The 16,845-nt window shown below is 50.4% G+C and overlaps 1 protein-coding gene across 2 annotated transcripts; it reads right to left on the bottom strand.

Annotated features, from left to right (window-relative positions):
• Positions 1-1,793: 1,793 nt before the first annotated feature.
• Trib3 (tribbles pseudokinase 3) lies at positions 1,794-9,347 on the bottom strand. 2 transcript variants are annotated; one of them, XM_028887495.2, is made up of 4 exons: positions 9,113-9,347; positions 8,004-8,300; positions 4,768-5,060; positions 1,794-3,051 (listed from the first exon to the last, which is right to left on the bottom strand). In XM_028887495.2, exons 2-4 carry the CDS (start codon positions 8,298-8,300, stop codon positions 2,571-2,573), a joined length of 1,071 nt encoding a protein of 356 aa, XP_028743328.1. In that variant the 5' UTR covers positions 9,113-9,347; the 3' UTR covers positions 1,794-2,570. The 2 variants fall into 2 exon arrangements, with proteins under 2 accessions (XP_028743328.1, XP_028743329.1); XM_028887496.2 differs by lacking the exon at positions 9,113-9,347 and adding an exon at positions 8,740-8,967.
• Between the last annotated feature and the right edge of the window lie 7,498 nt (positions 9,348-16,845).

Consider the following 16,845-nt stretch of genomic DNA (forward strand, 5'->3'; position numbering starts at 1 on the left):
TGGTGGCGCACGCCTTTATTCCCAGCACTCGGGAGGCAGAGCCAGGCAGATCTCTGTGAGTTCGAAGCCAGCCTGGTCTTACAGAGTGAGATCCAGGACAGGCACCAAAACTACACAGAGAAACCCTGTCTGGGGGGGGGGGGGAGATGTTGGCTGCAGAATCATTCAGTGCTCACATACTTCCTTCAAGCTATTGCCAGGGAGAAGTCATAGGACCGTTCTGGGAGTGTGGGGAACAATTAGGCACACTTTCTAGAAGCTTAAGAAAGAGCTGTGGAAACAGCAGCTAATGCTGCCTGCAAGGTCCTGCTTGTTCTGAATGCGTTATTGGTGCTGGGAAGATGGCCGAGGGCTTAAAGTGTTTGTACTCATGTGAGGACCCTAATTCAGATCCCCAGAACCCACATAAATGCCTTGGAAGATAGAGACGGGATCCCCAGAGCAAGCTGGCTGACAAGACTAGCCATATCAGGAAGATCAGGCTTTGCTTGAGACCCTACTCAGCTAGGCTGTGGCGCACACCTTTAATCCCAGCAACACCTGAGAGGCAGAAGCAGGTGGATCTCTGAATTCAAGGCCAGCCTGGTCTGCAGAGTGAGCTCCAGGACAGTCAGAGTTACACAGAGGAACTGTCTTCAAATATCCAAAACTGGGCTGGAGAGATGGCTCAGTGGTTAAGAGCACTGGCTGTTCTTCCAGAGGACCTGAGTTCAATTCCCAGCACCCACATGGTGGCTCACAGCTACCTATAGTGGGATCTGATGCCCGCTCTGGCCTAAGGTTGTACATGACATGCATAGACATTAAATAAATAAATAAATCTTTAAACAACAAAAACAAAAAACCAAAACCAAACAAAACAAAAAGAAACGAGAAAGAGACCCTCCTCAAGGAATAAAGTGGAAGAGTGATTAGGATGATTTAAGCCAGGCCGTGGTAGTGGCACATGCCTTTAATCCCAGCACTCAGGAGGCAGAGACAGGCAGATCTCTGTGAGTTTGAGGGCAGCCTGGTCTACAGAGCAATTTCCAGGACTACACAGAGAAACCTTGTCTTAAAAAGCCAAAAAAAAAAAAAAAAAAAAAAAGGTATGTTTTGTGATATCTACCTCCAGCCTCTGCATGCATGGGCACACCTATGCACACCACACACACACACACACACACACACACACACACACACACACACACAAATTCTTTGCCTTCTCAGATGAAGAGGCTGAGGTATAGAATGGTTAAGAAATTTGTTGAGGGCCCAACAGCTAGTGTGTTCTGGATTTGGGGACTCGAGTACTGAGTTCTTAAGTACTACAATGCTACTTTTCTTTGTGAAATATGACACATGTGCCAGCCACCTCCATGGCAAGCAGCCAGGGACTGAAGGAGTGAAGAAAGCAGGCATCCTGCCAGCGTCTTGGAGAGCCAGACTGACCCGCCCTAAAGCCACCCTGTTCACTGACCCATCTTTAGGCAAAGTATATTACCTCCTGTTTAAGCCAAACCCCACTGCCACCCCCGCGCCTTGGGCTGAGGATGGAACCCAGAACCCTGAGCGTGTTAGATGTGTGCTTACATCTGAGCTACACCCACCCTCAGCTTGGAAAGGCCCCCATGTGAGACCTGAGGTCTCTAGGAGAAACAGCATGTACAGGAGGATTGGTGGGGGAATCTTATCACAAACCACTTGGTTGGGGTTGAGATGGATCTGGCTTTCATGCTGGGGCCAGCGTTGAAGGCAGGGAAAATCCCCAAGGATGTTAGAAGGTAGAATTCTCTAATTCTCTGACATATGGAACTAATTCACAGTTCTCTTTTATTAGGCACAGAGTGAAAATCCATATTCAACCGAACATAAGCCAGCATACTGACTGTGGGCCTGGGTACTAAAAGTCCCCAGAACAGGGCCTGAGACTTTCTGTATGGTAGTAGGACAGTGCCTATCTTGTCCTTTCCTCTCCAACAGTAATGCTCCAGTTAGAGGCTACCAGGGTGAAGGGACCCGAACTCTCATTCCCTGAGGCGGATGCTTCTTTGTTGGAGTTTCATCCTTTTGGCTTGACTCTGGGGCCAAGCCTTCGAGTTTCCCTGCCTGGGGGCCGGATTCAGGCAGCACAATCCCAGCCTGGCCTGACTTGTGGTCCTGAGGCATAGGGTGAGGCCTTTGGTCTTTGGCACAGAGATGCTCCCTTTGTTTAAAGGTGCAAGATACAAGGCCTCTGGGGCACAGATGAAGAGGGCTGTCCTGTGAACACTAGCCCGGAGAAGGCAACCTGGTATGAAATGTGCCCAGGGCAGAGGGCACGGGAGCACATGGCACTGTGGTAACACAGCCAGCAACTTATTTTGCTCTCCCTAGCTTTTTGCTGTTCACAGCACCTAGAACAGGGCTCGGCACCCCGGGGAGCATCACCCCACAATGCCTGTGGGAGAGCACGGAATGCATGAGGCACAGTGGCTGTTTCTTCCTTCTGAAAGGCACTTAAGGTTTAGCTTGGCCCAAAGAGACAGGAGAAAGCATGGAAGTCCGGTACTCAACTCACGGCTTGCGGCTGAGGGGCCAGTAGGGTGGCCTTAGCCATACAGTCCCACCTCCTCTTCCTCAGCCTCCTCCAGCCCTGGCCCATCGGGGACCACCTGGTCAGTGTCCCAGCGGCCAGACTGTGGAGGGGAGACAAGGCTGTGGTCCTCCCTCAGCCAGGGATGCAGGAGGATGCTGGGGGCCACTAGTCTCTCTGAAGGCTCCTTGCGAAGGAGACAGCGGATCAGGCATCGGGCTGGAGCTGATAGGCCTTCAGGCAGGGCAAAGGTCCCCCTGCGGATCTTGCCGAAGAGCAGAGCTGGCTCAGAGTCCTGGAAAGGGTAGTGGCCAGCAAGCATAGTGAAGAGCGCCACGCCCAGGCTCCAGACATCAGCTGCTCTGCCGGAGTAGGATGGCTGGGAGCTGAGTATCTCTGGTCCCACGTAGGCAGGGCATGCATGCTTGTCCCACAGAGAGTCATCTGGTCCAGTCATCACACAGGCATCGTCCAGGTTCTCCAGCACCAGCTTCGTCCTGGGTCACAGACAGAAAGCTCAGGTCTTACTCAGGTCCTCTGGAATAGCAGCACTAAGCCATCTCCAGCCCCTGTCTTTGTTTGTTAATTGGGTCTTTTTTTTTTGGGGGGGGGCTATTTTTTGGAGATAAGATTTCACTACAACCGGGTGGTGGTGGCCCACGCCTTTAATCCCAGCACTCAGGAGGCAGAGGCAGGTGGATCTCTGTGAGTTCAAGGCCAGCCTGGTCTACAGAGTGAGATTCAGGACAGAATCCAAAGCTAAACAGAGAAACCGTCTCGAAAAACCAAAAGATTTCACTACATTGTCCTGGCTAGCGTCTAACTTACTGTGTCAGCCTCCTGAGTGCTGGGGTTACAGAAGTGGGCCATCATGCTGAGCCTCAATGTCTTAATATTGGGGGGCGGGTTGGCTTGGTTTTGGCTTTGGTGGGTTAGGGTCTCTCAATGTAGCCCTGGCTGACTTGGAACTCACTATGTAGACCAGGCTGGCCTCGAACTCACAGAGATCTGCCTGGCCTCCACCCGCAAGGGGCTTCCATAACACTGAGTCAAATTTGTCAAAGAAACTGGAGAACTGGTCTGTGCGTGCTAAGTCAGGTCCCATCCCCTCCCCCTTTCTTTTCAGTTTTTATTTTAGTGTTGTAATTTTCAAATGTGTGAGTTTTTGTGTGTAGTGTATGGGGAGGGGGGGCGTACCCATTCCGAGACCAGAGGTCAACTTTAAGTGTATTCCTTGATCTTTCTCCCACTTCTTTTCTTTCTTTTTTGGTTTTTCGAGACAGGGTTTCTCTGTGTAACAGTCCTAGCTGTCCTGGATCTTGCTCTGTAGACCAGGCTGGCCTCGAACTCACAGAGATCCGCCTGCCTCTGCCTCCCGAGTGCTGGGATTAAAGGCGTGTGCCACCACTGCCTAGCCTCTTTCTTTTTTAAAAAAAAGATTTATTTATTAGTTGTTTTTTTTTTTTTTTTTAATTCGAATGGGTGTTTTGCCTGTGTGTGTTTGGACACTATGAGCATGCAGTGCCCACAATGGCCAGAAGAGGGTGTCAGATCCCCTGGACTTGGAGTTACAGATGGTTGTGAGCCACCATGTGGGTGCTGGGTACTGAACCTGGGTCCTCTGTTAGAGCAAAAGCACTTTAACCACTGAATCATCTCTCCAACCCTCCCTTCCCCCAACACACACCGTGTGTGTGCGTGTGCGTGTGCGTGTGCGTGTGCGTGTGTGTGTGTGTGTGTGTGTGCGTGACAGGATCTCACTATATAGCCCTGTGGAACTCACTATGTATGCTAGGCTGGCCTCCAGCACACAAGATCCACCTGTCTCTGCCTCTCCCAGGATTTAAAAGTGTGTGCTAGCATGCCCAGCTCTTCCATTATTTCTTGTTTAACTTGAGATAGTCTGACACTAAACCAGGAGCTCACCAATTGGAGAGACTAGCAGGCCAGAGATCTCTGGGGGTCTGCCTGTCTCTGCCCCTCACCCCCATGCCCAGCGTTAGGGTTACAGACTCCACACCACAGGCCACTGCCACTCAGTGCTGGGGATTTTTTTCCCCGTCTCTTTTGCTGCCTAGGATGGAATCTTAGCCTTGCACATGCTGAGCACATCCTTTGCCACTGTGCTACGCCTGCCTAAGTTACTCTGCCCTCGTGGACCTGTTTCCCTGCCACGGCCCACTTCTCAAATGTGCCTCTGGGGTCACACTTACCTCTCACAGTCGCTGAAGACAAAGCGACACAGCTTGAGGTCGCGCAAGACAAGCCCGTGTTGGTGGCAGTGTGCCACGGCAGCAGCCATCTGCCGGAAAAGCGCCGCGGCCTCGGGCTCAGGGATGCCACGGCGGCTGCGCACCAGGCTGTGCAAGTCCCCGTGGGTCTTCTCGAAGAAGGCGTAGAGAAACTGAGAGCCCAGCAGGATGTCCGCCGGACGGGCCACGTGCCGATGGGTAGGCAGCCTTGCATAGGGTGCCAGCACCGCCTGGGCCTCACAGGACGGGTACACCTGGGGACAGAGCCAGGAGTAAGCACAGCTAGGGACCTGGGAAGCCAGGCTGGCCTAGCAAAACGGCAGAGCCAACCACTAGACACGTGAGCTACACACATAGGGGGCCTTGCTTAGCAAGTCACTCATAGCCTGACGTCCGCCGACTCTCCGCAGGCCACAGGTCAGGAGGTCTGGGGCCACAAGGCCAGCAAGTAGCACACGTGGGACTAGAACCTGTGCACCCACCTCAGTGCTCTAAACTGCCACCCTGTGTGACCTTAGGCCTCAGAGGATTGAAACTAGGGTATAAACCAAATAGAGAAACACTCCCGGGGGCAGACCACCACCAAAGCCCCCCTCCCTGCTGGCCCAAGAACAGCCAGCTCAAGAGCCTGCCTGCAGCCCCTGCCCAGCTGACTGGACTCACAGCGTTGCCTGTTCACTTCCTGTCCACAGCGCAGCACCAGGGAGCCCACAGACTATAGCTTCCCAAGGAACTCAGAAAGAGGCCAGAACCCAGAATATTTTGTTTTTTTTCAATCTCAGAGATCAAATCCAGGGCCAGTCTTTGCTAGGCAAGTGTGAACTAGTATTTTGGAAGGAAGCACTTATTTTTAGAAAGTCTGAGCCTGCCGTGGAAGCACACTCAGGAGGCAGAGGCAGGTGGAACTCTGTGTCTGAGGCCAGCCTGATCTACAAAGTAAGTTCCGGGCTAGCCAGAGCTACACAGTGAAATTCTGACAAAAAAAAAAAAAAAAAGGTGGACCCACAGGACTCAGAAGTGACCTGAATGACCAAAAAATACCCTTGGGAAAAAACTTCCCAAGTTGGGGGCATTTGGGAAATGCGCTGCGTTCATGGACATTACGCACACACCTGGAAGGTGGGTCCACTATTCTGGAGAATGAAATTGAAGTTCAGAAAAGGGAAGTAATGACTTGTGTGAAGACACCACACTTGAACCTGTTGGAAGTTGGTTATTGCAGCGCTGATACAACACTTCATTGCTTTTGACTTTGAACTCATGCATGCTACTAATATATTTAATCTATGAAAAACGTAAAGCATGTGATCTTTAAAGAAACGTGGCGGGTGGGGGGCTGGAGAGAGCACTGGCTTGTGGCGGCTCCTGCTGAGCTGCAGCTGGCCTGGCTCCGGAGAGTAGCACCTAGCCCCAATCCATCTTTTGTTTAGCAGACACCTTTTGTTTCCCTTGCTGCCCTCTGTGTGAATCCTGTCTCGAGTCTCCCAAGGATACAAAGGCCTATGCAAACTTGGTTCAGGAACCCTGGAAAACCGTGGTACCTGAGAAATCGAGGAATTTGCACTTGGCATTGCACTGTTGGGAGCCCCTTTCAGGTTGTTTTGAGCATATGGAAATTAACTGGCTAAACTGTAGTGGAGAGAAATAAAACTGCCCTAGGCGAAGGGATAGTGCTTCAGTCCTTCGAGGCTGGACCCCCCTGCAGCCATGAAAGGCTAGATTCATTCTTAAGATGCCTCTGAATCTTCATTCCACGGATCCGCGTGAATCCACACACCCGTGCCACGACCACTCAGCTATACTGACTGCTCTTCTAGAGGACCCAGGTTCAATTCCCGGCACCCACATGGAAACTCACAACTGTCTCTTAACCCCAGTTCCAGGGGATCCAGACATACACACAAGCAAAACAACCATACAAATAAAATAATAAAAAATAATTAAAAAGAAAAGCTAGGGTAGCAGGAGAAAATAAAATACACAGACTACTACTTTCTCCTCCAAAGCCTGGTCCTGCCTAGTACATTTACACCTCTTTATTTTTTCAGAAAGGGGATAAGACATCTCTCTATGTCTCCCTGGCTGCCCTAGAACTCACTATGTAGACCAGGCTGGCCTCGAACTCACAGAGACACACTTGCCTCTGCCTCTCAAGTGCTGTGTGTCACCACACTTGGCCCTATGTGCCTCCTGTACCTGCAGCCAGGACACTCTCTGCCTTTGGAACCTCCTCCCAATGCCTCCTTCAGCTTCTGACATGCACTGTCCTCTGGCATCGGCAGGCCCTCCCGGACTTCCTTGTGTTCCCCTGCATCCCTTCCCCTCCTCTCTCTCCTCCTCCCTCCCCACAGGCACCAGCTTTCTGTCCATGATGCTCATCACGGCCTGTTCTCCTCTGGTGTGCACCGGAGAAAAACCTCAGGTGCCAGCCAATCTTTTCCTTAAGACTGATTTTTTATTAATCGTGTCTGTCTGTCTGTGTATGTATATGTGCACAGGAGTCAGAAGCCTGAGGCCAGAAGCCCTGCATTTCCCTGGAGCTGGAGTTGTATAGGCAGTGGTGACCTGCCTCAAGGGATGCTAGGAACAGACCTCGGTCTCTGCAAGAGACTCTTAACCAGGGCACCACGTCTCTGGCCCTTTTATTCATCCTCTCTCCCTCTCTCTACCTGAGGTAGAGTCTCGCACTAAACAGGCTGGCTGACCAGTGAGCTCTGGAGGTCCGCCGGTCTCCACCTTCTCAGTGCAGGATCACAAGTGTGCAACACCTCTCCCCCCCCCCACCCCCACCCCTTTCTCTCCCAACATGGACTCTGGGGCTCACCAACAGCCCTCTCTCCCTAGCCCCACATGCTCTTTTTTTTAATCTCTCCATGCCTCTCACTAGAATGTCCGTTTGATAGCAGAAGCACTTGCGTCTAGGTTTGTTTTGGTTTTGAAACAGGTTCCTGGCATGTAGCCCAGGCTTGCCTGAAATTTGAGGCAATCCTCCTGTCTCAGCCACTCTGGTGCTGGGATTACAGGCATGTGCCACCACACCCTGCTTGGGTCTGTTTTTTGGCTATAGCGGGTGCATTGCGTTTATGATGCTCTATGAAGTTTTGTTAGTTGAGGAACCCCTGGACCCCGCAATCCCCTGGGTCCCAGTCCCTTTGCAGGGTCCTGGGGTGTTGGAGGGGAGGGCTCACGGACCATACCTTGCAGGTGTACTTTGTGCCTGTGGGGCAGTGCAGGGCCGCGTAAGTGCGGCTGCCTTGCTCTTGTTCCAAAAGGACATAGGGCCCCAGCCGGGTTGCCGGGGTCACAGCAGGTGACAAGTCTGAGGCAGGAGGCGGGCTGGGGGGCAGCAGGCAGGGGCGCGGCCCAGGCTCAGGCCCACCTCTCACTCGTTTTAGGACTGGGCATTCGGAGTCAATGTTGTCATCGAACTCCAACGGTTTCTTCCTGCAGGGGACACCAGCAGCAGCAGCAGCAGCCAGAGGGGTGGCTCGCATCTAGAGAGAAGGGAAGAAAGACTGTTTGGTAGCCCCTGTCTTCTCCGCTAGGACCCTCTGGACAGGGAAACATTACCCTGGGTTTTCCGAAGCTCACTAGGCAGGGTGCTCTCAAATGCAGGGACAGCTGGAGAAGGAAGGAACCCCAATGAAAGGCTTAATAGTAATGCAATAAGGAAAGCTGGGCACAGGGACACACCCACGCACTGCCAGCATCGGGGAGGCAGAGGCTGCATTAATGAGCCGCTGCAACCGCTCAGGCCTAGGGCGCTCCCAGGCGTCGGAGTTAGAGAACGAGAAAGTGAGAGTGAGAGACAGAGAACGAAAGACAAAGAGAGAAAGAGAGAATATGAATGAGTATTCATAAATACGTCGGGACTCCCAATATCCCTCTTGCCAGACTCGGGGAAACCCCCCTTCGCACCTCCCCAACCGGTACCTTGTCCTAGGGTTCCTCGCGGGTCTCAGAACCGCCCGCGCACGTACACGTGCCCCGCGGCCGGCTTCACCTAGCCGATCTCGGGGTCCCCGGCACCTTGGTGCCAGACCTCAGCCTCCGCAGATTCCGCAGTAGCGGCTTCCGCTGCTCAAGTGCGGCGGCACGGGACTCGGGCTCCCATCCCCGCCCGGCTGATGTAAACCTGAGCTAATCTGCGGCTGACGCCCTGCGGCCCTGGATTGCACCATCCACGACCCGCCCCTGTAGCCGAGCGCGCTCGCCCGCGCCTTCGGGGCCACTCGTCCTCCCCTTACCCTCCCCCATCCCCGTTTAGCCCCCTGAAGTAGTACCCGGGGCCACCAACTCTCCTTACCTTAGAACTTTACGCCTAGTTCCGCATATATGAAATGGGAACGAGATCCTAATGGAAAAAAGAACAAACAGAGGCTGTTTACAAAATCGCGTCCCACCCTATGAAGCCCCTAGCTTGACCTGGGCAAGAAGCCCCACGCTCTGAATCCTGGGAACCTTCCCTCCGAGCAACCCTTGTAAGTGTGCGCACAGCCCTGCTCTGACTGGTGGTGCAGCTCGGAAAAGCCACTTAACGCCCCGGCTGGCTGGGGGTGTGGCTCTGTGAGCGCACTTTCCTACCACGCGTGAAAGGCCCTGCTCTGTAACAAAGCCAAAAACAAGCCAAGAAAACACAGCTTCAGTTCCATTCTCCATAAAAATGGATTTGGAACGGTGCTCACTTCATAGAGTTGCTGTGGGAGTTAGTAAGTTCGTGTATGCGAAACTCTTAGATCAGCTGGGTGTAATACACACCTAGAAGCTCAGTTACTCAGAAGCCCGAGGCAGGAGGATGGCCTGTTGGATGGTTTAGCTCTAGCTTGCCTGGAACTCACTCTGTAGACCAGGCTGATCTCGAACTCACAGAGATGCACCTGCCTCTGCCCCCAGTACTAGGACTAGAGACCTTCTTATCAAGATAAAAGAAATTTTAAAAAGTAATAAAAATTTAAAAAAATAAATTTAAAAATTTTTTTAAAAGATAAAAGAAATTTAAGGGCAGAAGTGGGGGAAGGGAGGAGGGCTGTAGCTCAACCACAGAACATTTGCCTAGTATGCACTAGGCAGTGAGTTCAATTCCCAGTAACAACAAATGAAATGTAGAGCCGTTAGCCAGGTGCACACCTTTAATCCCAGCACTCAGGAGGCAGAAGCAGGCAGAGCTCTGTGAGTTCGAAGCCAGCCTGGTCTACAGAGCGGGTTCTAGGACAGCCAGGGCTACAGACAGAGAAACCCTGCCTCAAAAAACAAAACAAAACAAAAATTGGGGCTGCAGAGATGGCTTAGTGATTAAGAGCATTGGCTACTCTTCCAGGTTCAATTCTCAGCACCCACATGGCAGCTCACACCAGTCTGTTACTCCAGTTCCAGGGGATCCGACACCCTCATATCGACATACACACAGGCAAAACACCAATGAACACAAAAGAAAAATAAAATAACAAAATAAATAACAATAACAACAAAAAACAATCCCAAAATGAAGAGTGGTGCGTGGCCCACGAAGGCACTCAGAAAACAGGATGGAGCCACTGGACACAGGAGGTGGACGGATATAACAGGATTCCAGGCACAGTTGAAGCTAGACATGGTGGTGACACCTACCCCACTCGGCCGCCCTGGCAAAGCCCCAAGGCCAGTGCTTCGGACACTCTAACTTACATCCTGACACTTGAGCTCATATATCATATCAAAACAAAAGAAAAAAGGGGAAAAAATTCCTTCAGGAAGAGCTAGAGGGAGGCAGGGCCAGGACACCGTTGTTTCTCTAGTTCTGGAAGCCAGGGAATCAACTCTTGTATTTCTCTCTCCCAAACACACATACAGCCGAGGATTCTGGGATCTAATTTGATTCTGCCCACCTGGCAGCTGGGGAGGGATAAATGAACTTATTTTCAGACCCCAAGCGAGTTGGAAGAGGCTAGAGCTGTGAGAGACAGAGGGTGGGACAGTTGTCTTCTGTGTACCCATCTAGCACCAGGCCTGAGCGAGGTGTGCCTGCCACCGCACGCTCCCTGCTTGTTTGCGATGGATGCCAGGCCTGTTCAAAAGCTGTGGACTCAAGATAACTACACTGACTGCCCTAGGCTCCCAGATCTTATAAATAAAAAAATAAATAGTAACCACAGTCATTTAAAGTAGATCATAGTGCTGGGTGATGGCGGCACATGCCTCTAGTCCCAGCAGCACTCTGGAGGCAGAGGCAGGTGGGTCTCTAAATTTGAGGTCAGCCTGGTCTACAGAGTTAGTTTCAGGACAGCTAAGGCTACACAGTGAAACCTTGTCTCAAAACAAACAAACAAACCAACAAAAAAAAACCAAGAAAACAAAAACAACAACAAACTTTTTAAGATGGGATAATTGCCAGGAGTGGTGGTGTACACTTTTAATCAAAGTTATCCTCTGCTCCATTGCAAGTTTGAGGCCAGCCTGAGCAACATAGACCCTTGTTGTGGTTGAAGAAAAATGAAAAGAAATTCCCTTTATTCACCTATCATATTTAGTACAGCCTGGACATGTTATCTCAACAGACAGTCAACAAAACTGCCGGTAGCATTATACTAATATTACTAATTATTACACTAATACTAATATTCTCAGAATCTGGTTTTTTGCTTTAGTTTTTTTTTTATGTTTTGTATGGTTTGGGTTTGTTGTTGTTTTATTGAGACAGAGTTATAGAGTGGAAGCTGGTCTTGAAGCTGATCCTCCTGCCTCTACCTCAAATGCTCTGAGGACCAGTGTGTGCCATATGTCAGTTTATTGAGCTGCCAGGGCCTGCGCAAGCTAAGTGAGGCCTCCGCCAACTTAGCTGCATTCCCAGCCTCAACTTTCTTTTTCCCATTTTTTGAGACGGGATCTTTTTTTGTTTTTTTTTTTCCTTTTCCAAGGCAGGCTTTCTCTGTGTAACAGTCCTGGCTATTCTGGAACTACTCTGTAGACCAGGCTGCCTCGAACTCACAGAGACCCACCTGTCTCTGCCTCCTGAGTGCTGGGATTGAAGGCGTGCGCCGCCGCCGCCGCCGCCTGGCTCTTGAGATAGGATCTTCCATAACCTATGCTGGCTTCAAATTCACAATGCTGCCAAGGCTGACCTGGAACTCTTGATCCTCTTGCTTACCTGCTGGGATTACAGACCTGTGCCACTACACTTGGCCTGGTTCAAAGGCCTCCTTATGTAACCTAGGCTGGTGTCTATCTCTCCTGAGTGCTAAAATTACAGGTGTACATATGGTACCCAGCTTCCCAGTGTGTGTTTTACACTTCTTTTGAATCTGAAGGTTCATGGGAACTAAGCTATTCATAGTTCAGCCGGGTATGGTGGCCCATGCCTGGAATCCCAGCCTTTAAGAGACCGAGACAGGACGGTTGACATAAATTCAGCCTAGGCTATAGAGTGAGGTCCTTATCTCAACAAACAAAACAAATGTGGGCTGGCAAGATAGCTTACTGTGTAAAAGGTGCCTGTCACCAAGGCTGACAATGAGAGTTGGAACCTCCAAACCCACGTGAGGAAAGAAGAACTGTCATCCGACTTCCTCAGCAAACTGTGGTACACAAATTCCCACACACATATGCACAGAGAAGAAATCTATAAATGTGTACCATACACGCAGATTAATAATTTTACTAAAAAATAAAAATTGGAAGAGAAGGTTGGAATAGGTCAGTGTACTCAGAAGTGTCCTCTGAGGGCTAGGATAGCATCGCTGTGTGGGAAAAGTGACTCACAGCAGAGACATGGAGTCTCCTCCCCGTGAGACTCCTCCTCCTCCGCCACTGTCAACCCTTGGGGAAGAATTCTGACTCCAGAGTTTCTCTGTCTTTCACACCTCTCTCTTAAGAACTAGGGAGCAAAGCTCAGATCAGAGGCTTCAGTCAGAACTGAATTGAGCTGGTATTGCATAATCTTGTTTTGTTCTTCTGGTATTTAAGTTTATGGTGCCCTTTTTCTACGTCAGTTTTTTTGGGGTTTTGTTTTGTTGTTTTTTTCTGTAGTGCTGGAGGCCAAGCTGGGGCCTTATGTATGTTGGACAAGTGTTCAGTCACTGAACCCACCAGGAAGCTCGTCCCCAACCACAGGACACTGCATCTAGGCACAGTCCTGCCACTGGGCTTCAGGCCTAGTCCTCGCCTTTTCCTAAAATTTAAAAAAATTTTGAGACACCATCTCACTGAATTGTCTATGCTGGCCTCTAACTCAACCGCATAGACAAAGTCAACCTTGAATGTGCTATTCTTCTGCCTCAGCCTCCCAAGTAAATAAAGGTTATAGATGTATGCACCAAGTCAAGCTTAAAATGGACATTTTATCTATTTATTATTATTTTATTAGGTTTCTCTGCATAGCCTTGGCTGTCCTGGAACTCAATCTGTAGATGAGGCTGGCCTGGAACTCACAGAGACTACCTGCTTCTACCTCCCAAGTGCTAGAATTAAAGGTGTGCACCATTATCAACTGGCTATTTTAAAATGCATACTATTTTATTTTATTTTAGTGTGTGTGTGTGTGTGTGTGTGTGTGTGTGTGTGTGTGTGTGATGCTCATGCTGGGATCTCCAAATTTCCAAGAATCCTGATCCCCTTACCTTCTTCCACATCCACCCCCTGCCTCTCCTAGGACTGAACGCACTGCTGAGTCATCTGACCCCTGTTTGGCCTGCCTTCCTGTCTGGAGGCTATGGGAGGCCAGGGAGGCAAGGAGACTCTGTGTGTTGGGTCCTGGCCTCTGCCCAGCCCTTCCCTTTCTGAGAAAGGCTGGGGGAGGGAGGTTCAGCTGGTTGCATCAGAAAGCCTTGCACAAGACACTCTCTTGGATAGACACAGTTAGGTCCCCAGCCTCCACCCCACCCTACTGCCCTTGGACCCCAGGGAGAACTGTAAACCCCCTTGGTAGACCCCCAAGACAAGTTGACCTTCAGAGAGTGACCACAGGAGGTCTAGCCCTTCAGACGTGATGGGTGGCTGGGTTTGGAGCAGGTGCTAAGAGGACTTGGGCTCCCTGGTGAGATTGCAAGACACACTCAGGAAAGCCAGCGCCCATTCCACCCTTTTTCCAGAGAAAGGGGACTGGGCTGGTGTGGTAGACATTGATTGAGCCCTAATCCTTGACTCTGTTCACAGACTGAGCCGCAAACAAACCCAGCTCTAGCCCTAGGCACCCTCCTCATAGACAAGAAGGCGTAGGAATGGGCACCAAGAGCTTGTCACTTGCTCTCTGCCCTGCTGTATGCTGGACCTCTCCCCAGAGTGCAGGCCTGCTCCTGCATCAGACATACTGCTTGCTCCTGTCCAAACAAAGCCTAAGTGGCAGGGTGAGGCAGGAGTGGAATAGGCAGGGTCCCTGGGACGGCTGGATAGGTGCTGAGTCAGTACCAGAAACACCATCTGGAGCTCTGAGCTAGGGGAGAGTGTGGCGAGTCCTGATCCAGAAGTTCACAGCCATCGGGAAGGGCTTCTCTGTGGGTTTGTGGTCATTGCTGTTTGTTTTGAGTCAGGATCTCAACTATGTAGACCAGGCTGTCCTTGAACTAACAGAGAGCCTCCTGTCTCTGTCTCCCGAGTTCTGGGATTAGAGATGCACCACTATGCCCAGCTATTTATCTTGAACTTTAAAAAGTAAAGCATTCCCCTCCCCTTGCAGATCTGCTCACCTCTGTACCTGCCCATTTATGGCCATTTCCTATTACTTATCCACATTGTTCTCTCCTAGAGCCCCAGAGACCCCTGTTCTTTTCCATAATGACACTTTTTTAAATTTAAATTTTATTTTATGTGCATTGGTGTTTTGCCTGCATGTATGTCTGTGTGAGGGTGTCGGATCCCCTGGAATTGGAGTTACAGACATTTGTGAGCTGCCGTGCGGAACTGAACCTGGGTCCTATGGAAGAGCGGCAGGTGCTCTTCACCTCTGAGCCATCTCTCCAGACCCATGACGACACTTTTTATAAACAGGATTGTGTATGTTTTGGTCGATTGTCTAGTGTTGCTCTCCCCCTCCTACCCATAGGCTCCACTCAGTATGCATCTGTCTGTCCGTCCACTCATCCACCCATCTTTCCAACAGCAATGATACCATGTATACATTTATTCGTCTGTTAAACAAATATTTGTTGAACACTGCCGCTTGCCAGGCTCTGTTCCAAAGGCTGGGGAGGCTGCAAAGAGAATAACAAAGACATGTGCTTCCATGTCGAGGCAGGTGCCCGAGAGAAAGGAAATGGACCACTGCGTAAGGAGAGGATGGGAACTGGGATGTGGGGGATGGCCAGAGCAAGGACACCAGGAGACCTCCTGGAAGGCAGCCACGTAGGCTGGGACAGCTGCTGTAGAACTCCTAGGGCTGTTGCACAGGGCAAGAGGGTGGCGGTGGTGAATGAGGTCTGAGGAGGGTCCAGACCATCTGGAGCTTCAGGGGCCTCAGAAGGACTCTGAGGAATGGGAGGGAGTCTTGGAAGGGTTGACGCAAAGGAAGAAAGTGGTCGGACTTTTGAAGTGGGCTCCTGGAGGCTAGAGAGAAGGCCCAAGAGTGCGTGTTGCTCTTGCAGAGGACCCCTGTTTGATCACAACCATCAGTCACTCCAGGTCCAGGGCATCTGACACCCTCCTCTGGCCTCTGAGTGGACCAGTCGCGCGTGGTGCACACCCACAGATGCATGCAAAAACCACCCCTACACATAGAATAAAATGAACACATGTTTAAATAAAAATAGTTTAAACGAGCTAACTAAAGTGGTCTCCTGGAAGGAGCTGTGCTTGGAACGGACCACAGGAAGTAAGGACAGCCGCAGAGGAAGCAGTCTGATAAACTGTGTGTGCTGAGGGAAGACTGGACTCTGGGGACCCAGGGGCACCTCCATTTAGATGGGGTTACTTCTCCATTAATAGGTCCTGGGAGATGACTCAGAGGATAAAAATATTTGTCGTCCAGCAACGCAAGCCTAATGACCTAAGTTTAATCCCTGGAACCCATACAAAGGTGAGAGAAGAAAACTGACTCCACAAAGCTGTCCTCTGACCTCCACATGTACCACAGCATGTACCTCCATAGGCATGTTGCGTGTGCATGAGTGTACACACACACACACACACCACGCACCATGAGTTGTGTTGCTGGTTTACTATCTTGTATCATGATCTTGTAGTTTATGGGAGCTGGATTTTTTTTTTTTTTTTTTTTTTTTTTTTTTTACTATTTCAGGATAAAACAAAAACCAAAAAAATTCCAAATTCTGAGTACAGTTTCCACTGAATTCATGTCCCTTTCAATATGTGTCCCTTTCTTGTCCACTGTGCAAATCAAATTACTGTAAGTTAGAGGTCATATTTTGTTTGTTTGTTTGAGACAGGGTTTGTTTGTAGAGCTCACTATGTAGACTAGCCTGATCTGGAATCCACAGAGAGCTTTCCATCTCTGGTTCCCCAAGGGCTGGGCCTGAAGCTCAGCTGTGTTTTAAAGCTGGAGCCGAGAGGGGGTGGCAGCTTTATTTTCATTTTATTTGTTTGTTTGTTTGTTTGTTTATGGTGCTTGGAGATTGACTACAGGGTCTTACGTATGGTAAGTTTGTGCTCTACCATGGAGCCTCTGAGCAATGGGACTACAGGTCCTGCTAACGTTCTAAATGTGGGGTGAGGGAGAAAAGGGGGTGCCAAGGACACCTCCCAGTTTTTGGCCTGAACAAAGGCAAGTCAAGAGCTTTGCCTTTGGTAAGATGGGGAAGCCGGGGCCTGTTTGGTTAGGTGAACGGCCTGAGATCAGGACGTCTTTGCTGAAGGTCAGACATGAAAGTCGCAGCTGTGAGACCTGTTGAGAGTTGGGCCGTGGGGCCAGATGCCTCCCCTGGACGGACTGAAGAGAAGCAACGTGAGCTGGGAAGGAGGAAAGCAGAGTGTGGAGAGCATGGCCACCAGAAGAGAGAAAGGAACAGGGAGGTAGTAACTGTCAAAAGCAGGGCGCTAGAAGCAGAACACCAACAGAATGAATATAGATTTACAGGCGGATAGATTAAATTGGCTTTCAAATCTGAGTGGCGCACA

Source organism: Peromyscus leucopus, chromosome 4 (genome assembly GCF_004664715.2).
Source record: "Peromyscus leucopus breed LL Stock chromosome 4, UCI_PerLeu_2.1, whole genome shotgun sequence".
In the NCBI taxonomy this organism is placed as follows: Eukaryota; Metazoa; Chordata; class Mammalia; order Rodentia; family Cricetidae; genus Peromyscus; species Peromyscus leucopus.